General features: G+C 45.5%; 1 protein-coding gene across 1 annotated transcript in view; it reads left to right on the plus strand.

Moving 5' to 3' along the window:
* Positions 1 to 22,203, plus strand: part of Cadps (calcium-dependent secretion activator 1) — a 135,421-nt gene that overhangs the window by 20,441 nt on the left and 92,777 nt on the right. Inside the window, exons 3-7 of the mRNA XM_077689681.1 lie at positions 3,249 to 3,680; positions 4,333 to 4,413; positions 4,749 to 4,939; positions 17,834 to 17,935; positions 22,036 to 22,126. Coding sequence (XP_077545807.1) covers positions 3,249 to 3,680; positions 4,333 to 4,413; positions 4,749 to 4,939; positions 17,834 to 17,935; positions 22,036 to 22,126 — 897 coding nt within the window. The remainder of the gene's footprint in view (positions 1 to 3,248; positions 3,681 to 4,332; positions 4,414 to 4,748; positions 4,940 to 17,833; positions 17,936 to 22,035; positions 22,127 to 22,203) is intronic.

Below are 22,203 nucleotides of genomic sequence, written 5' to 3' on the forward strand. Positions count from 1 at the left end.
GGCTCCAGCCTGCGAGGGGTGTGAGAGGAGGGGAGGTCGTGGAGAGGGAGCATTAGAAGGAGACGAGAAGTTGTAGTGTGTGTGCTTTTGAGGTGGCTCTGCGTTTGGCTTTGCGCGTCAAGCTCGCGTTTACTGGTGGGGACTCGGTTGTAGTTGCCAGTTGCGAGAGATAGTTGGAGACTAGCTGGGGGGGAGAGCAACTCGTCAACATCCCCCTCTCTCTGTTTATCCCTTAGGAGGTGACGGCAATAGCTGCACAGGTGTGGAGTTGATACCTTTGGCATATTGTCGATGTGTTCACTCCAAGGTTGTTGTGTTTGTTATTTTTCTTGTTAAAATTTGTTGCCCGGGTTAAATTTGCATGTTCAGGCGTCAGGCTGACTGTTGTTCTAGTTGCACAATACAGTTTGCTATTACTAGTGTTACGAGTTTTTGCATGAGGAGTAGGCAGCTAAGTTGGGGAAATTTAGGGGGGGGGGACACAGCTCTTGAAACAACTTCTTTTCATTTTTAGGTAAACTCTGCGAAACTTGTCAGTCTTGCTGGTTTTTTTCCCACTGATTTCAAATATGCCATTATTTTTTGAGTCAGTCAATCAGTTACCAAGATAATTAGAGATAATTAGTAATTTTTGGAGGAACAATAGACAAAACAGTGCTAGTCATAAAACTATAATCTTTATATTTTTCAATACCATGAACACTGGTGAGCACAATAAGGGAATCCGTTTTTTGATGCACCGCGTGGAACTAATTTTATAGCTCATTAAATTTTGGTGTGTGAAATGGGAATTCGAAACGGTTCCTTGCCAACGGTGCCACCAAAGTTTAATTAGCTGTAAAATTAGTTCCAAGCAGTGTATCAAAAAACTGATTCCCTTATTGCGCTCACCAGTGTTCATGGTATTGAAAAATATAAAGATTATAGTTTTATGACTAGCACTGTTTTGTCTATTGTTCCTCCAAAAATTACTAATTATCTCTAATTATCTTGGTAACTAACTGACTCACTAAAAAATAATGGCACATTTGAAATCAGTGGGAAAAACCACCAAGACTGACAAGTTTCGCAGAGTTTACCTAAAAATTAAAAAAAGTAATTTGAACAGCGGTGTCTCCCCCCCTTAATGTGAGTTTATGTGCTATTGCTGCTATCTCCTGGACTATGGGTTTAAGAGTGCCAAATTTTCGGTTGCGAATGGAAATAAATACTTTCAAGAGCAAAGTGCCGTAAGGTACATGCATAAGGAGCTTCTAAATTTAGCTCTGGAAAAACGTAACTTGACAAGTCGGTACACTTTTCACACATTTGTGTGTTGACACACTTGTGCCCATTTAAGAAATGGCCCAAGAAGAAGTTATTTGAAAATACGTGGTGAAGCTGTGTAAAAAAAAAAGAAATGCACTGTTGGTGGAATCAGTACAGCTACGTACCTGCTCATGTACATACACGAGCGGTGGATTACGCTTCGTGCTCCTTCTCCTGAGGTGACAGTTGTCTTCGCTAGCATACTGGTGATCTCCAGCTTTGTGAAAGTTTCGTGCAGCTCTGTGGTGTCACGTGGTGCAGCGGTCTAAAGGTATCCACTGTGTGGCAAAGCCTTAAGGCAAAGCCTGGTCTTAAGACAGTTTCTTTCAATTTTCAAGTAAACTTTGTGAAACTTGCCAGTCTTGCTGCTTTTCCCCCACCGATTTTAAATATGCCATTATTTTTTCAGTCAGTCAAGTAGTTCCCGAGATAATAGGAGATAATTAGCCATTTTTGGAGGAACAATAGACAAAACAGTGTTGGTCATCAAACTGTAATATCTATATTTTCCAGTACTGCAAACCCTTGTGAATTCAATAATTGAAGCAGTTTCTTGATGCATCGCTTGGAACTAATTTTACAGCTCATTAAACTTTGGTGGCACCAGTGGCAAGGAACCATTTTCAATGCCCATTTCAAACACCGAAGTTACCAGAACTGTTTGGAAACAAATGATATGACTGTTAGCCACTAAGATGACTCTAACGTTTCACTGAGTTTTATTTACTTGACGTATTTTGTTAGTTCACAGTGAAATTGTAGATGTTACAGAATTACTGTCTGCTGTTAATACATGGCCATTTTACGGAGGGGGTATGGATACAGAAAATGGCTGTAATTGTTGGTTTACCATAATTATCTGGAAACAAACTGTAAGCAATTACCGTGTTTTCGCACATATAACCCGCCCCTGCATATAATCCGCACCCCCACTTTCAGCCCTCCGGAAAAGAAAAGAAAGATCATCGCGCATTTCTCGCACACTTGATACAGGAAAGGCTGCAACAAAGCAACACATCACATACTATGTAGACAAAAAAAGTATATTTAGCAAGTAGAATACACTGACTGCAAGGCGAAAGTCACAATTCACTAATAAAATTAAGTTGTCAGAGTGCGCTCGTCCTTTCGTTTTTTTTCTTGTTCTTGTATGTTTTGCGCAATCGGTGCCATGGAAGGCTTAGTCAGTGTTACTGTGTAGGGGCTTCACAGCAGAACGCGCATTGCCGTGAAGCTGCACTAAAGAAAGAAAACCCGCGTATTATCCGCACCCCTACTGTGCCACTGAAGTTTTCGCATTTGTTGTGTGGGTTATACGCGCGAAAATACGGTAGCCGCTAAGACGACTTTAATATTACACACCCCAGCTTCACTGGTCATCTCTCTTCATAGAGTGGAAGGGCTCTGAATTTTTTTCTAGAAGTTTGCAGCAAAATCTGTGTGACCCTCACTCTCAACTTCCAGTCTTTCAAAGGAGCCAAAGTTGTGTTTTGCTTTTGTGGTAGTTTTAACTGCCTTGTGTGGCTGCTCCTGGCTGATCAGTGCATTGCTCATACTGGTATTAATTGGTGTAATGGTATGCGATCCTTTCTGGTACGCAGATGGCTTCAATTCTCTGGATAGGTGTGAGAAAAAAAAAAAAAGAGCGCTCCCAAATTTGTTTAAGGAAGGTACATTGAACTGGGAGTGGTTATTTTAGCACACTTACAAAACCCGTTCTGTTTGTTTGGTATATCCAGGAATGTAGACTTCACAAATTTTAAGAATTCCTAAAATTGTTGAGATTTTCTGTTTCGCTCTGCACCTTATTCTTCCACGCAAAGATCACGCACATCTGTTTGGTTGCAATAATCCTGCCCGTTTTATTTCGTGGGAGGTCGGAAACCCCCCACGACTGTATTCAACGAGGGGTTTCGTGCCACCGGCTCAATTGGGCGCAGGCGTTCCTGAAGGGGGAGACACAGATAGCGGCGGACGAGGCCTTCCAGAATGCGGTGCACAGCTACCAGGAGGTGTTCCTGCGGAGCGAGCGGGTGCAGCGCATGGTGGCGAGCGGGGCGTGCTCGGCGCACGACTTCCGCGAGGTGTTCCGGGCCAACGTGGACAAGCGCGTGCGCAGCCTGCCCGAGATGGACGGCCTCTCCAAGGAGACGGTCCTGGGCTCCTGGATGACCAAGTTTGACGCCATCTTCCGCGGCGACGAGGACACCCGCAGCCGGACGGCCCAGCAGCAGCAGCAGGGCCGGGGGGCCCTGCTGCCCCACGGCCTGGCCTCCGAGCTGCTGCTCTCCAAGGAGCAGCTCTACGAGATGTTCCAGGGGGTGCTCAACATCAAGAAGTTCGAGCACCAGCTGCTCTACAACGCCCTGCAGGTGGGGCGGGGGGGGGGTGCCGCAGGGCTCGGCGCTGTCTCCCGCGCTGTTCTTCCTTTTCCCTCTTCCTTACTTACTCTCCTGCGGGCAAAAGGAAAAAGTCTCACCAAATCTTTCAGTAACTGGAAGAAGGCTTGTTAATAAGCTGTGGGGAATTGCCAAGCTTGCTAGTAAGTGCATGTGTTCTATTGCCCAAGTGAGCCAGTGTGCGTGTTGTAGTGCCCATGATGCTGGGTTGCATTCTAGGAGCTTTGGTACAAGGAAAAAGGAAATACGTTCCTTCCCACTTCTGCCTCATAGCCACCTTGTTTGCCAATGTTAGCAGCATTGCCTTTTCCCACCTTTCATTGCCCCCAATCTCCCAACTACTTCTGGCACTCTCGCAAGGCTAGAGCAGCTACAGTACAAAGTGTATACTGTTGTAACAGCAGGAACTGTAACAGCGGCATAGATCTAGTTCACGTTGTTACAGCTGTACAAAATGTACTCACTGTAATTATGCAATTGGGAAGGGGAAGCTGTGCTGTAAAAGGGGCTCGTGTTTGTAAGTCTTAACAGTGTGGCCCCCCCAACATAAAGCGCTTTGTGCACTGACAGAGTGGAAGTGCTTTGCTTGCTGACGGCCGTGTTCCTTGTTGGCAATGCATTGCAGCTGGACTCGGCGGATGAGCAGGCAGCTGCCATCCGGAGAGAGCTCGACGGCCGGGTGCAAAAAGTGAACGAGATGGAGAAGGTTTGTCCCCTCCTTCTGGATTCTTTCCTGTGTGCATGCGTGTGTGTTGCTGTTGTTGTTGTTGTTGTCCTCTAGGCGTTGCCATTGTTATAGTAGTCTGGTGCAGGTTATCGGAGCTTCGCAGTGTCCTCGACACCCTGGTTATCTTCTCTTAATTCCCTTAGCCTCAATCAGGAGCTCCAGACACACGATTGAACCTGTTTCACTCGGTTGGTATTTAGGCCACTTAGAGGAAGGGGGAGCGACTGGCTGGCTGGCTGGCTGCCCACGTTGGTTGACTGAAGCGCCCTGTCCGTCTCTCCTTGCCCCCTTTTCTTCCCCAATTAACCGAGCAGAACCGCAAGCTCATGCCCAAGTTTGTGCTGAAGGAGATGGAGAGCTTGCACGTTGAGGAGCTGCGATCGTCCATCAACCAGCTCATGCTCAACCTGGAGAGCCTGCCGGTCTCCAAGGGCTCCGCAGAGAGCAAGTACGGCCTCCAGAAGCTCAAGCGCTACAACCACAGGTCTGTGCCTCTGTGCTTACTGTCCTTCCCTTCTACAGTAGTAGTAGCAGCGATCTACGGCCATCCAAAGATGATGCCCAAGGCTGAATAAGCAGCCCCTGAAAAAAAAGGGGGGGGGGGGAGGGGCAATGGGTGGATAGATGGTAAAACGTTTATTCAGCTTAAATGAAAGGGGTAGAAGGGGGTGGTTAGCCTCGTAACCGCGCCGTACCAGGGCGCTCCAGCGCGGAGCTGGTCAGCTCAGACTAAAAATGGGCAAGGACTTCTCTTCTCTTCTTTTTTTTTTTTTTTTTTTTTGTTGCGACACAATTAAAACCCTTAACCATTAGGCAATCTAAGGTTCATTACAGGTGTTATTACATAATATGACGATTGCACATTTATTCCCGCAACAAGTATCATGACTTGAGTTCTGCAGACAGGAAAATTTCTTTTGACCAAACCACACCCTGCAGTAAGAAAAATGTTTGAAGATCAAATTGAGTATTCAATTGCAAAATTTTTTTTACTCTGAATCCAAGGAATCTTTTTATGGGAAAAAAAGCCACAACATGTTCAAATATATGAATTGTTCTAAGCATTGAGTTACTCGTAAATTCAGATATTAGGTAATTCGAACCTTTGTAATAGAATTTTTCGATCCGTCAATATTGTACTAAAGTTTGGAATGTTGAAAAAATCCCGGGCCATCTCCACTAATGTGAAACCTAGAAAGGGGCAAAGCATGCAGTGCGCGCCGGTGTTTCCCATAGCGAAATGGCTGCTAATTGGCACTGAGAGACAGGAGGCTATTTTGTTTCAACTATGTACATACATACATTTGTTTGTACAAGCAGCAATTGCGTAGCTAATCCCAGTCGATATGCATAACGTATTTGTTGGGTTCCCCTCCCTCGTCCTAATGCTTCTTGTGTTGATGGGGCTGCTGCTCTTCCAAGTCATAGATCGTGCCGAGTTCTGGTAGAGGTATGCAGCTTTTCTGTAAAAGTCTCGTGTCTTTGAAGCACGAAGCGTTCTAGTGCGAGGCGTTGGGAAACCAGTGTCCCGGTGTGTTCTTTTAGTTTGCGTTACGTTCTAGTGCGAGGCGCTGGAAAACGAGTGTCCCAGTGTTTTAGTACCGTGACCACATGATACTACGACATGAGACGCCGACAGCCCGAGCCCGTAAGGTGGTTCACCACTAATATTGGCGTGCAATTCCTAATCGGGACCCTTCTACGGTGTTTGAGCCCACAAACCAGCTTACCCTATTTTTCGGTCTATAAGTCGCACTTTTGTATAAGTCGCACCCCCTCAAAACGGCAGCTTTTCCGGGGAAAAAGACATATATAAGTCGCAGCGGTGTATAAGTGTGTACAAAACGCACTTGTTAATCAGGTAAACCCGTAGAGGATCAGTTCGTTAGGAAGTTCAGTGAAAATACATGGTTGCGGCGGTGGCCGCCTCTGAACGCATCCCCCGGTAAGCAGGGCTAGACATGTGCATATACCGTCCAAATTCTAGACAGAACTAACTTCTCGAAAATGGTTTATTGCTACACATAGATGGCATGTACTTACAGACGGCATTTAGGCAAAGCCATCGAAGCCTTCTTCCTCCGACTTGCCAACAGATAGTTAATTCATTTAGACCATAGAGCTGTGTATCTTAACGTGTGCTGACATCACGCAGCGCACAGGCACCTTTTCAAGCACGGACCATGTGCATCCACCGCGTACCAAATTAATTCCATACATAAGTCGCACCGGTAGATAAGACGTACCAACGAAAATTTCAGAAAAACTGCAACTTATACACCGAAAAATACGGTAATTGTAAAGCACCCTGTTTACACAGTTGCTCCTGCTAGTTTACAATTTACAACAGGGGCATGTTGCCTGTTGACAGATTTTTGCAGAAATTTACTATTAGTGGCAATGCAAAGGTTAGTGTTGTTGTTTCACCTTGGGCAAGCAGGGTACAATGATATACCCACTTACAGCAGCACTCATTCAAGTGGCTGAAAGACATGGTTGTTGCACGCAGTTAGCGGGTTGACCCATTTTGTGCAGACTGTGCAGATTGTTTGACCCATTTTTTGCACAACTGTACACATTGTCCGCTTCTTCTCTGCATTATGAATTGTTCTGACAAATTTTTCCTTTTCTCTTTTATCTCTTTACTTCCGGGACCATTGGCAACACATCAGTCGGCAAAGGTAATGCCTGGACTTTCTGTTTTCGGCCCTCTGGCTCCTCCGTTTGCACTATGGGGCCCGGAAATTTTCTCACTCATATTCAGCCTAGTAGCAATGCAGGCATGCACTGCCTGAAAATCTACATACATACATGTAAGGGACAGACGACTGATTTTTGTGATGTGCATGTCCTCTAGATCATGTGAAAGCCAGCATTTTATATACTGGGGTAACCACGAGCAGTTTTTAAACGAACTGGCAGAAATAATTTTTAATTTGGCACTAAGCTTTCTGAAGTCTGCAAGGTGGCACCATCGAGTGTCTAAACATGACACTGCCGCTTGTATGCAGATGGCCTCGGGGGTTTCAATGCGTGATTCAAAAACCGCGTAAAGGAATAGAAGACTGCATTTTATTTGTTGTTTTATCTTGGAACAAAAATAAAACAATTCTTTTACTCTCGCTTGCAGTTAAGAGAATGTTGCTGCACAGCTCACTGTCAGGGTTTCTGGCATTTCTTTTGGCAGCGTACTCAAAAGGCTTGTAGATCTAAAAATTCTGCTTTCAAATGCTCTGGGCCTTTCAGGGAAAGCATATCAGTTCAAAATATTTTAAGTGATAGCCCTTCATTTGGCGTAAAAAGCACATACTCCACAAACATCGGTTATCTGTTCCTGTAAGAGCTAGCTACAAGCAACTGTTTTTTTTTTTTAACCCAGTGCAGTTTTTTCTTTTTTGAATCTCTTTCTGCAGCGACATGTGACTTGGTTTTGAACAACCTCGATGTTTAGTAATGGCAGAGTTGTTGGAAAAGATAAATTGTGACTTTGTGTTGACAGGTGCTGCTGAAACGCATGTCTGGCTACTAACCTCTTTTCTCTTGCCTTAGCCCCCATTTTATCGCTTTCCCATGTTTAGTAAAGTCTAACGGCCACTTGTTTCGGCGTTTGTCCGATGCTTTTGATGCTTTCCACCAGAATACATCTCGCGCACAGCCTAACAGTCAACCTGTGTACCTTGGTTTGTTGTTTGCATTCTTTTCCAAGTACGTAACTGCTTGCACTGGTGAATGCTGTAGTGTTTAGAACACCCCTGCCCAGTACCCTCCCCAAATAACCCACATGATGTCCCTCGCGTAAACACATAAAGCGGCACGTGTTTTTTTAAATTAGCTTAATTCGAGTGATGCTGTTAATTTTTTTTGCAAAGTAGCTTCACACCCTTGCATCCTTATTAATGTAAATTGGGGAATATACACTTTATGTTTGGATTTTAGGGATTAGTATACCTTGACTCTGCCTTTTTTTTTCTTCTTTTTTTGTATACAGTTAAACCTCGATATAACGAAGTCGTACCGTATTTACTCGCATAATCCTCGCACTTTTTTTTCGGAAAAGTCAATGCGAAGTTAGGGGTGCGAGAATTATGCGGGGAAAAAAAATCCGGTGCACAGTGTTGCCAATTTGCCTTCTGCCAATCCCGCTAAATGTAGCGGTAGTTTTTTGTATATGTAAGCTCAGTGTTGCCAACAGCAGCTGTTTCTTTTTATTTTATTATTTCCAACGTAAACAGTCTCCCGTCGATCAGCGATCATGAAATTGCCGCCTTTGCTTTCTGGCGCGCACCCTATCTCGTCGTCGTCATATCTCGTCGCCTCCAGTAACGCACATTGAAGTCGGTGACGCCGAAGTGCCTGCCTGCGGCGCGGTTGCCGTGTGCGATCGCGCGCTTTCAATTTGAAAGCGGCAGTGTAGCTAGCGTTCTTATCCATGGCGAAGCGGCACCAAGCACAAAACAACGAGATCAAAAAGTTCTCAAAATGGCAGCGAGCTATCCACCACTGACGCGAGTGACTCACTGACTGCTGCTGCTCAACGACAAGACCACGACGGCGACACGACGACACGCCAGCGGGCTACGCGAACGTCTAGTTGCGCGCACGCGAAACCGGCTCAAGGACAGTGGGAGTAGCGTGTTAGGGCGCCTGTTAGCACTGTTAGGGTGTAGCCATGCAGGTTGTTAGGGCGCCTGGATGGCCTGGATACACAGCGCTCTCCGGCGAACGGAGAGGCGGCGGGGGAGGGCGCGCGTTGAGAGCGCGTGCACCATGCGGGTTTCGCGAGCAGGCAACTTTCGCCGCTGCAAAGTTGGGGGTGCGAGGATTATGCGAGGAACCAAAAAATCCAAGTTTTGGTGGCTCATATTAGGGGTGCGAGGATTACGCGAGTGCGAGGATTACGCGAGTAAATACGGTACTTGCGGGCGAAAATTTCGTTAAATCGAGAATTTCGTAAAATCGAGGTTTCGATTTTACAGTTAATTTAACCAGTTATTGAGGTTTCAAAACCTTGCCCATCGCTCAGAAACAACTGCTATGTAGTTACCTCTCCACTTAAAGCGAAATTTGTACTAAAACTGGCCGCGAAAATTGTGTGAATTAAGAGCCTCAACACTTAGGCAATGGAATTCGGATAGCCAACCGTAGTTCGTGTCGTCGTAAAACCGGCGCTTTTTCCGCAACGCCTCATTGAATATGATAGCAGACTAGGTTTTCACTTTTTTCTTTTTTTTCATTTCGGTCACTACTAAGTGCCGCTGTTAGTCCATTGAACCCGCGTCCGTGCCCCGTGAACTTCACCCCGGCGAGGTGCTGGTTCAAAGTTACGCCTCTTTTCGTCCGTTCAGTAGTAGGCTTAGCCGCGGCGTTGAGGGGTGCGGCGGGCCAACAGCGGAAGGGTGCTATAAAGCTTTCTAAAGACTTTTTTCATGCACAAAGGCTCTGCAGTATGGGCGCGTGATGCAACCACGACACTCGAGATAAAGCCATGATTGAGAATTGAGCGGAGTACACACGGACAGCTTCACTTTATGGAGCAGCGCTTACGTGCTCCCGCTAAAGTGGAAAGCTTACATTATATATCTTCTGGCCAAATTTGATTAAGCAATTACTTGTAGGCCCGCTGAGCCCTAAAGAAACCGATTTCTCCGCATCGCAGCTGTCTAATGAACACGTTTTGACCACGTTCGGAGAGCAATTTATTGACACCAGCACTCGATGTTCAAGCCGCAGTGAAGAAGTCCGTAAGCAGTGCTTGGCGTTTCTTGACCAGGGTGGGCTTTACGTGACGCTCGTATGCTGACAGCGCTAACAAGGCTTGCTCAAACATTCGCGTGCGCCTGCGTGCCTCCGCAGAACGTCGATGGCATCCATCACTTCGGTGGCCGTCGGTCAACCGTCGGTTTCACTGACACTTCTACAGGCTCTTGTTCGGAACACTTTTCTTTCCCTTGGAGTGCTCATGCTGCTTATAAGACTCATTTAATGATGGACGAACAAACTATTAATGTGGTTATCAGCGAGCACAACCTAGAGCAGCAGCACCGTGAGCAAAGACGCGTAGAAAAAAAAAAAAAAAAAAACACTTGAAGTAGGTTTCGGCAGCCTAAAAAAAAAACACTTGAAGTAGGCTTCGGCAGCCTAAGCATAGAGGGCGCTGGCGTAGGCAACGATGGAGACGTCAAAATGGTGGCCGCACTATTAAACCGTCCATGACCGCTAGCGGCAGAGTTACTCAAGCGGTTTTTGAGCAGCAGCTTTTATCGCTTTTAATTGTTATCAACCGCATAATTCACCGCTTTTCTTTCATTTTAGCCTTTTATCAGTAAATGTGAGTACTTAATGTTTTCAATGTAGGCTCTGAGAGGCAAAATAAAACGTGCCTCGACTGGAATTTCGTTCTTCCTTTCTCGCCGTGACTTCGTTAAATCGAAAGCGCCGCACAAAATTACTTCGTAAAATCGAGATAAAAATACATGGATTTAGCAAAATTTTGGTAGAAAACTGGAAAAAATTCGTTATATCGCGAATTTCGTTAAATCGAGGTTCGTTATATCGAGGTTCAACTTACTAGGTGTAGTAGCTTGGATGGCTCGCTTACTGAGAAGCCCAAAATTTCACTCGTGGACTCTTAGAAGACACTGGCTGTTTAGTGGTGTCTGCTTGATCTGTACACAAAAGTTGTGTAATATGCACATGACAGTGTGTTCCATGTCGCATGGTCTGTTTATAGTTGCAGCTAGTTCACTCTGCTATACATCAGGTAGGGCAAATTTTGTACGGCACTGAGTATACTTGTCTAGCTTCAGCCAAGCTACAATGCAGACTCGGAGCAAGGCGCAAAAGCCGACGTATTAATGCTGAAATGTATCAGTGACACTTAGGGTACACACATGAGCCTAAGTCTGCACGCAAGGGAAAACATCCAGTGCAATATATACTACATATTTTTCCCACTCCTTCCCGAATATGCAATTTTCTGTACACTTGAATTCCAATGTCTTGCAATATCTCTGTGCACATGCGAATTTGAGCCAAAAGGGATCATTTAATGGGCAATGCGCTTGTCGTGTATTCGTGGGTGACACTTAAGGAGGGTACACTACTCTTAAAACAGCGTCCCGCAACTGTTTAAGTAAACCTGTGAAACTTGTCGGTTTTGCTGCTTTTCCCCCACTTATTTCAAATATGGCATTATTTTTTGAGTCAGCTCAATTAGTTACCAAGATAATTAGAGATAATTAGCCATTTTTGGGAGAACAATAGCCGAAGCAGTTTTGGTCATAAAACTGCAATATTTATATTTTCCAATACTATGAACCCTGGTGAGTGCAATAAGAAAATCGTCTTTTTGATGCACTGCTTGGAACTAATTTTACAGCTCATTGAATCTTGATGGCACTGGTGGCAAGGAACCATTTCAAACAGCCATTTCAAACACCAAAGCTTAATGAGCTGTAAAATTAGTTCCAAGTGGTGCATCAAAAAGCCGATTCTCCTATTGTACTCACCAGGGTTCATAGTATTGGAAAATATAGTGATTACAGTTTTATGACCAACACTGTTTTGTCTATTGTTCCTCCGAAAAAGGGCCCATTATCTCTAATTAACTTGGTAACTGATTGACTTACTCAAAAAATAATGGCATATTTGAAATCAGTAGGAAAAAAGCAGCAAGACTGACAAGTTTCACAGTTTACTTCAAAATTAAAAGAAATTGTTTTAAGAACCATGTGGACCTTTAGGTGCCTTAGATTTAGGGACCTTTACAGACCTTTAGGTTTAAGAGCCTTAAGGTGTACCTTTATTTTTACCTGCGATACTAGTCAAATTCACAGAAGCCGCATTTTTAGAACTACAGCTGCTTTGCAAGAGGTTGTACGTGTGTTGGGAGGCATATAAGTTGCCGATTCCCAATTCATGGCCAAGCTTTAACTACTCAATCGCTACTCTGAGATGTGCTTCTTTGGGTTTTGTGGTAAGGTAGGGGTAGAACTGTTCACCTTTGAGCTGGTCAGCTCGACCAAAAGCACATCACACGTGGGACTCATCTCCGTGTTGTCCGTCTACGTATACTATATAATACCGTGACACTTGTCTGACCTTTGCCCGAACTTTCCAGTGCTTGCACAGAGCTTCGGTTTCTGCTTGGCCTTTCGTCTTCAGTCTGTCTTTCTTGCCTTGCGTGCACCTCAGTGCATTTAGCCGAAAAAAAATATCATGTTTGCTTAGCGCAGGTGTTTTTGTTTTTTGTTTTCTTACAGTTTTCTTTTTTCTGCAGTGCTAGTGTGCAGGCTTGACCGAAACCTTGTACAGTAAAGGCAGTGCAGATTATTACTTTTTGATTTCTCATCAAGTTAGAAACGTGCCTGAAGGAACAGGCTTTTTGTTTCACTGTCTGTTCCTACCCTTTGTGGTCCTTTGTATGTCAAATTTAGTATAAATACCAGACTTCCTCATTTTTAAAAATTATTTTAATATTGTCCTTCATTTTCAAGTTCTGGAACAGATGACTGCCATACACGGAGTAATTTTTTTTTCATGCCATACACAGAGTAATTTTTTTTTCCTCATGAAAGTTCACTAATGGTTATGCCATGGGATTTCAGAAATGTAGTATACCATGTTCTTTTGCTTTGAGCGAAGATGCATTCTCTTTGGGGGGGGGGGGCAATCCCTTTTTAAGTGACGATACGCACAACTTTGTTCGTGCAATTCATAACGCCAAAGTTGTTATGCTTCTGTCTCTTTCTCACCCTCCCTATGGAATTTAGTTTTTTTCTTTTTCTTTTTTTCCCACCAGGGACAGGCAGTTCAGTGGTTAAAGGGACACTAAAGGGTAAAAACAAATTGGCCGGTATCGGTAGATTATGGTGCTGAGAATCTAAGTACGCCATTCTCGCGACTAGCAGTTGTTTAATAAGGCAGAAAGCACCAGGAATGTGAAAACAGGCGACGACGCCCCGTACGTATTTGGGTACTACGGCTTGTGATGCCACAAAAGCTGTGAGTGGCGAGAGCTCATTGGATAAGCATCTATAAATGTTTTCCTCAAGCAAACAGTTCCTAAGGGGTTGAGCACATGAAATAAATGTAGATCAAAACTTTCCCTGAGCTGATGTAATTTTAAAAGCACAGACTATAGCTCGTACGTTGCGAGGCAGGTTGCTTCCCTCACGCTTCAGAGGCGGCCATCATGTTTTTAGTTCGCTGCGAGCTGCTGTTAATAAATAATCTGTAAATCGTGTGCGCATAGCTCTACCCTTCTTATTTTTGGGCCGAATGGAGCCTCGGCAATGAAAGTTACTCAGGACGGGTGCAGGAAACAAGTGTGTGTACTTCATGCCAGGGTGGCGTGTCGATGAAGGAAGAGAATATGAGGTGGAGGTGATCGCCAGACGAGGTGAGATGAAAGCTCCCGCTTGATCGACGCCTAGCCGGGTAGTCGCGCTGGCACGATATTCTTTACTCGCGGTCGGCATGATGGCTTCTGGGTGTCTGGTGTAGGCAGGTGCAGCGGCCACTGGAGCGGTGAAAAGCATCTTTCGTTCTGTAAGTGACGAATAATATAAGTAAAAGCCAGCTTCCTAGGTCAGAAAAACGTGCTGATGGGTCATCCATGGCTTGGTGATGTAAAAGCTACCATTGCCAGCGTGTGAGCTCCTAGCGACAACCGTTTACGCCCTAGACCGCACCGGTGCCTCGCTCCTACTCTGTGATGCGATCTCTACGCCATGAAAAAATGAAAGGGAAGTGGGAGAGAGAAAGGCCAGCTTTTTTTACAGATTTCTCAGGAAATGACACATAGTTGCTCGTAGAACAAAGGCTGAGAGTCCTACGAGACGCATGATTTTTCAAGGTAAAACAAAATTTCATTCAGCCTTTAGTGTCCCTTTAGGATCCTGTGGCTTGGCCGAATGGAGTTTTTCTTAAGTTGTTAGCTGCGCAATTTTCATAGCTTTAATTCTCAATGCTCTGTGACAAAACCGGAACTGCAAGGGAATTGAAAAGTCTCTGTAAATGCTGTTTTTTGCACCGTCGCTTCTACAACACAGTCGACCCCCGTCAATCCAACCTCAATTACTTTAACTTGTTGCATAATTTGAACAGTTTGAAGTCTCCTAGTGGGGCACATACGTTGTTGCGAAATCAAGAAATGAACATGGTTGTCAGCGCGAATGGAGAGGCATGTGGGTTACCTAGGGTGACCTCCGTCCGATAGTTGTGTATTATGCACAGGCGCAATAAAAAACTGTTACGTTGAGCATTTACAAAATCCAGCGAGGGAAACAAAACATTGCACTTCTTCCACCTTATGCGAAGCCCCTCGATTTATATTCGGCCACCGAGTGGGCAGTCTTTGCAACATGCCTGGGGAGTTGTGCAATGAGACCACGTGCACAAAATAAAGGAATCTAACTAGCAACAAGCTATTTCTAAGCAAGGGAAGTGGCTTTTCTTTTTCTTTTTTTGATCGCAATTTAATAAGGAGTCACCCATGCAGGATCGAGCTTGCGCGCTTCTTGTAATCAAGCTTGCAGGAAAGCGAGACAGCAATTTCAGTACATTAATCGACATCTTGGCAAAAATAAACTGTTGGGAAAGCGGGCATATTGGGCAGTAGTCAGCAAATTGCATGGACGTTGCTGCATTTGGCTTGTGCTCAGGTAGTGAAACTCCAAAGCGGCTTCACAGTCATGGGATGAGATGTGTATGGCAGTCTGTCTTGTGAGAACCTTAAAGTGCACTTGCGTTGGAGCTGTTCACGCCAATTTCGGCCTCTGGCCATTGTTTAAACAAGGGGATTTATTGCAACTTAGAGTAGGAGAAGCCATTATTTCTCGAGTGCGGCAGTCTTTGTATTTGTTTATTTATTTTCGGCCATGCACTTGCACATTGTTTTCTGGCAGTGCATTCTCCCCCCTTTTTCTTCTTCTTTTGGTCTCTCTCTCTCCCTCTTTTTTTCTTTTTACATCGCGTGCGCCTTGCCAGTGCAGCGTGCGCACGCTTTCAGGGGTACTGCAGCGTGTTATACAATAGTACTGTACACAGTCTGATACAGTTTCTCTTTTTCTCTCTCTTTCTTGCTTTCTCCACCACGGTTGTCTTCTCTTTTTTCTCTTTTTCTTTCTCCCCCCTCTCCCTCCTCCCATCAATTATTGGTCGACTTCCTGCTCCTCCCCCTCTTCTCAACCCTCAAAACACACACCAACAACAACAACAACAACAGTCGTCGAAGGTCTTCAGTCCTGAGGCAGGTAGAATCTTTCTGAGAGCTCTCTCCTTCTCCCCCTCACTTCTCCCCCATCAACCCCCCCTTTCCCTCCTTCATTCCCCCTCCACCCGAGGGCCTCTCTCTCTCTCAGTTGCATGGCCACGTATATGCAAAGACGTGCTGCGTTCCCACCTTGCAGACGAAACACGTGTGCCGCCCAGACACTCTCTCGCTCTGTGTGGTGTCCCGTTCGTATGTGTGCAAGCCTGGCACGACTGTGCTCCCCGAGCGAGACACCGGTGCTCTTTGCCACGCCTGCGTCGTCGTCCTAGCCACAGAGACAAGCGGGGGACACGTTACCCACACCGCACACGTTTGCCAAGCACACGTCACATGTTCGCAGTTTGCGCGTACCCGTCGTATTTGTCTCTTGCCGTCAGATTGTGCCTCCACCCAGGCAGAAAGGGACAAAAAAAAAAAAATAGAATGCGCTTATTTTTACTGCCCACGAGGTGTCCTATCCTAACCTATGTCAAACTTCTACACTAGTCAGCTTTCCTTTAGGGGCAAATTTGATGCTTAGTGCAATTTAGGGGCATGACCTGGGGTGGTTCGTGATACCTTGGTCGATAACTGTCGGTGGAAGGTGAGATTGTACCACAGTAAAACCTCGTGTTATAAGAGACACTCAAGGGACTCGAGAAACGTGTCTCTTGCACTCAAGGTCTCTTGTACACAATGTTGCTAACATGGCGGACCTATGAACACCAGCCAAACTGCCTTCACTCAAATGTCTCTTATAATCAAGTGTCTCTTGTAACAGTGTCTCTTGTAACGAGGCTTTACTGTAGTGCAAGATTTGGGGAGGCAGATTTAAGCGCCCAGGTCGCACATCTTGAAGGACTTCACAGAGTCGCCGCGTTGTTAGGTTTGTAGGACCTCTCATTCTACACACCATAGCACGAAGCCTGCCTGTGATGTGATCCTTTGGCTGCTGCATCGTAGCTGCCTGAGAGCACGGTGGGCTTGAGGAGAGCTAACCGCTTATGTTGTGGACGACTTTGAGAGTCCAGTTTTCACGCACACCAGCTAGAGAAAACGGAAGTCATCACACGTGACGAAAAAGTTGGCTTTTCTGCACTGCTTACATTTATTGTGCCCTGTAAACTCATTTTTGTCAAGTACGGTGACGGGGATTATTGAGCTTGTTGATGCTGTCTCAAAAGAGGTGAGAACTTGGGCATAGGAGGTGTACGAGAAATATTTAACAGTACCAGTGTAGTTAGCGGCTTCATGTCAGTGCATGCGGGAAGGAGGAAGGTTTGTTGGAGTACACGAAAAAGTTCGATGATATTCGCCATGATTACGTTGACGCAAATTAACGAATGTGGGGCTGAAACTTGTCGCAATTTGTTAAAAGCAGTTATTGGTGGGGGAAAGTTTAGCCTTGGCACAATGGAAACACTTTCTGTAGTAGCCTGAAACAAGAACTGACTCACAAGATTTTACTTCCCATAGTTTAAAGACAGTACCAGGAGCTTAAACTTTTATTTTTGTGGCTCCACCTGTCACGTTTTTAACCTGTTTTTTTCCTAAACTGTTCTATTGTTTTTTAACATGGTTTTTTGGCTGTTCACTTTTTCTTTTAGTCACCAAGAACAACACTGTTAAGGACTGGCATTTTACTTTTATCAACAGTGCAGCTGTTGTGGAAAAAAGGAGGATGCGTACAGGAATAGACCACTGTAACACAATGATGATCTGTATACAGACAACTATAAGAAAGAAAAAAAAACTACAGGATCAAAGGGAGCTTTGGGCTTTGGCTGCAGTTGTTTTACCCTACTTTAGTTATGTATTGACCAAATTAATGGCAGCTCCCCTTAAGTGGGTAGCTTCTGAAAGCAAATGTGCAACTTGACGTGCCAAAACGCAGCCATCGACATGTCTAGAAGGCATCGATGTGAGCATGTAGTTAGCACGCCATTACTTAAGTACGTTCCATAGCTATCCGGATGATGCCCTGAGTTGTAGTCAACTCAGGCGGTGGTTATTTTTAACCTGCCCTGCCAGGGCTAGCGTTTTATGTACCCGTACCACTTCTCACGCCCACCTTGCTGCGTTTTTGTTGTTCCCCCCTCCCCCCTCCCCCCTGCGGGCATGCCTGCTGATGCCTGCTGCTTGCAGCGTGACGCAAGTGGAAGTGATGCGCGACTGCTTGGCCAAGTACCTGCAGGCGCCGCTGTGGATGGTCGTCTACGACGCTGTGCTGCTTGCATGTGCCGCGACGTACGCATGTGCACTCTCCTTTTTCTCTTTTTGGTTGTTTGTGCCCGCCAAGGATATAGTTTTGCCCTGCTCCCTGTTGTTTTGTTCCCCCCTCCCCCACGTTTCTGCAAGCCATTGCATTCCCCGGTTCATTTGCGGTACACTCGTTGCCGCATTTCACGGCTCTCCTTGGTGTGTGCAGTTTCGGCGTGGCTATCCTGGGGCGATTTGCTCCCTCAAACTCTTTTTCAGCGAGCATACCAGCATAGCTGCTCATCTCTAAGGAGGAAGAAGTAGGCTGTATGGGGTGTCTCACACAAAATTCCGTATGTATCAGTGTTCTTTTTTGGCTGCGTCTAATGTCACGGCAGCCGTGAGAACTACAGTTTCCATAAAAGCGGGCTGGCGTAAAATTTGCGAAATAATATCACGTCTCAACGTAACCGAACGAAACGTAACCTCACCAAACCTAATGTAACCTAACTGAACGCTTCATAACCTACCCAAATCCAGCCAAACTGCAACAAACCTAACCTAACCCATCCCAGTGACACAGAACACAACCGATATTAAATGTAATAACGTAATTCGACCCATTCTAGAAGTCTTGAGCGTCAATCTTTTGATAGAGTAGAAACCAGAGTAAAAAAAAAGCGTTAACAAAATCACAATGACCGAAAAATTCTGAAAGCTAAAAAAAAAAAAAAGAACATCGCAATGTCTGACTCGAAACCTAAGCCTTCTCGTTTAAAACCAAGTACTATACCACAGCACTACAGGGGCAGCTGCAAACACGGCTTTTTAGGGGGTATTTATCCCATAGAATCTCCGGGTAGAATTCTTAGCCAATCAGAGGCAACTGCCGCGAGAAATTTCTGACAGTAATTCTCGCAGTTGCCGTGATAATGACACTACTACCTTCTTTTTTTTTCTTCAGTATGCTTTGTAATGTTCTGCAGAGAAGCTGGCTTCAATTGTGAAAGCGAATGTTGTGTGGACATGTTTTAAATGCTGCACATCTTTATTTTGTCCCCTTCTCCCAAGGGAACACCGCTACTTATAGGGAAGTGGCTAAAATGTGAGCACATTGGGGACTAAATTCGATGTATAGACAGCTAGGGGCTCCCTGAATATATACTTGTAGTATGGAGGGGAGAAGTCTTACTCTAGCTTCAGTTTTCAAGCAAGTTTCTTTTTCTTCTTTCCATGCCAAATGTGGATGCGACCAAAAAACGGCTTGCCCAAATGGCTGCACGCACTGAGGAGACCGATGCATTGCATGTTGCCTACCTGTTGTTTGCCTAGTGCTACTCCCGCTGGTTTTGTTAATGGGCTAGCATTTTTTGCCTTTGTGGCTTAGTAGAAAAGCCGCGGTTCTGCCGTAGTTAGTGCATTGTGGGATGAGTAGCGACGCTGCTACGATGCTTGTGTTCTCTCTAAACAAAAGCGGAGATGTTACGTTCTTACCTACTGTTTTGCTTTACTTTCATCTTTCATGATTTATCTTCTTAATTTCTTTGAGGAGAAGCTTTTTCTCGTTTCATTGGAGATTTGCTTTTTGGCCACAGGGAAAGCAAGACTGCAGGCTGCTTTTGTATATTATACGGGCTTACATACGTATGTCTGCCACACCTGCCACTTGGTGAAAGCTGACGTGTGTTGTTAGGGTTTTGTATGCTATATACAAGCCTGCTGTTCTGTCCTGAACCCTTGTACTAGTGTGCAGTAGATTAAGACCCCTACCTGTCAGTGTGCAACACATTTATTGTTCCTTCCAAGTCAGATTGCCGCCCTAATTGGCCAAGTCTTCGCACCCTTTTGCACTACCAGCTTTGACCAGCTAGTGAAGCAGTTGCGGACCGATTGGGCTTCAGGCACCACTTGTTAGGCCTTCAGAACCCAATGCAGGGGTGAGACAGCTGCGCATATTGCGCAGTTTTGATACAAATTGGTTTTCCTGCGCCGGGCTGCTCCAAAAGCTTGAAAATTGCAAAAATTGCGCCAAACTGCTCCAAAACAGTCTAAGAGCCGAGGCTTTTAACTCTTCTTCAGTTTCAGTGGACAAAAATGCTTACTGACGACATAATTATCCCGAAATGTTGCTGTTTGTAAACGTTTAAATGATTGATAATTCAATAAAAAAACCCACATTGTCCCCGAGATAGTTCTTTTGAAAGTCACAATGTTGGTTTGCACATGTTATATTCTGTGCGTTTTCAAAGTGTTCCCATCGAAAAACATTTGCAAAGTCCTGTAGAAAAAATCTGTACTGAGGCGACAAACTACTTGTGCAAGTAGATGAAAAAACGATAATTTTGGAGCGCCGTATCTCTCGAACGACGTTAGTGGGCGCCGCCATTTTTGTGTGGTGAAGATTCGAAAATATGGCCGCCTGGTGAAGCAGTTACTCGTGGTTCAGGCAGAGTGCTCTTTGCCGATTTATACCGTGGTTGTGGTTATGGGGGTGGCTGGGTCTACATTCAATCGTCTGATCTGTTGCGGAAAGTTGCGTGACTCGAAAGACGGAGTTCGTCTAAAACAACGTGGTGCCCGCGAATTCGCCGTGTTTCGGCCCTGAGTGTGAGGCGCAGTGCGTGCTTGAAGTGAAATTTCAGACTCATTGCGGTGTTATAAAATGCTCAGTTATTGCTGCCTTGCGAGCGGCGGGAATGGGACGATCGACAATGCAGAAGTGGCGGCGCAGGCTGCATCGCCGCAAAATGTTCAACCAGTGTCCGATTGAGGGACGGGCTATTATTGCAACCTAGTAATATTGCAATGGTTAATCTATCTGAAGTGAAATTTAATGCTGAAAGGGAGGTAGCTAAACATACGAACGTTACTCAAATTACGATCGTAGTGAACGTGCACTGCGGGAATTGAATGGGAGGGCTGGGGAGGGGGGGGTGCGCCGACTGACGTCGCTTTGCGCAAGCGTTGCCTTGGCTCTACACTTGTGCTTTAAAGCCGAGTCTGGGATTACAAAAATAATAATTTCGGCATTCACATGATAATAAAAATGCCTTACGATTGCTTAGTTTTTCAATTCGATATTTTCAATGGAGCTCCACGCTATCTATTCATAGAGCCTAATAATTTAAAAATGGTTTGTAAAAATGTATTGCAGTTTGTACCTTGTGATACTCTGGTAGAAAAAACTTTATTGAAAGGCTGTTTCAGTGTTATGTACGTTCAAAACCGATTAAAAAGTGCATTTTTCTCCCTGAGTTGCCCAAAATTTCATTTTTTAGGCTCCTAAGGTGACATAATAACTATCGTTCTTCTGCTCCAAAATCGAGATTTCGCTGCTCCAAAAACTGCTCCCAAATCTGATTCAGCTGTCTCACCCCTGCCAATGGCACCAGAGCGATTCAAAAGTGATATAAAAAAGACCGTCGAGGGTGTACGTATATTGTGCATTTTTTTGCTCCTCGTTATAGTTTGAGCAACGAATGTGAATTATCAGCCCCAAGGAAAAGCTTTATTGGGCCAATCAAGCTCGGAACAAGTGTTGGCCTTTGTTTTAAAGGGGTCACCTCGAGAAGGGTTGTATTGCCAGTCATTCTTACCGGTGCGATCAACGTTCGAACAGTGGAAGTGAGCTTTTCGTAAAAAGAACAGTGTTGAAAAACTACAGCAGCCGATGCAAGGGGCTCTCTCGAGCTTCCCACTCGTGCCAAGCATTTGCGTAACGAGGGGTGGCGGCCGACAGACCTGCATTTGCAGAGCATGGGCGTGGAACTTTGGAAGTTGACAGATCAGGCTCCACTTCTGCCCGCATTAAAAAAAAAAAACAGGCGTGCTCAGAAACCGGGAACATTTTTGCCGCCTTATCTTCAAGGGGGTCCTCTGTTCAGTTTGAAAGGCAAGGCCTTCACCAAGTGGCATGCGTGAGCTGGCAGTGAGCGTGCTGGAGAGGATGGGGTGTTTTGCACTTTGCCCCCGTGGCCTGTGCCGCCGCTGCTGCCACTGCCGCTGCTGCTGCTGCTGCATTTGGCCCGGGCAGGGAGAGGAGGCCTTTCGGGGTGTCTCGTGTCGGCGGCAGCCAGGACGCGCAGGTGTTGGCCAACTGTGTGCTCCCCGGGCGGGGCGTGCCGCGCTCTTCTCTCCTCCCTTCGCAGGAGCCAGGCCTCTCTCTCGAAGGAAGGTCTCACAGAGGACACAGAGACGACCTTGTCGAAGCTGGACATAGTGCTGTCCTTTACGTTGGAGGTGGGTGAGCGGGCATCGCCTTCTCTAACTGCCTCCCTTGTCCTCGCATTCACTGAGGCGTTTTTAAGTTTGTAGCG

This window comes from Haemaphysalis longicornis, unplaced genomic scaffold (assembly GCF_048455015.1).
Source record: "Haemaphysalis longicornis isolate Haplotype H1 unplaced genomic scaffold, Haemaphysalis longicornis Haplotype H1 scaffold_10, whole genome shotgun sequence".
NCBI lineage: Eukaryota > Metazoa > Arthropoda > Arachnida > Ixodida > Ixodidae > Haemaphysalis > Haemaphysalis longicornis.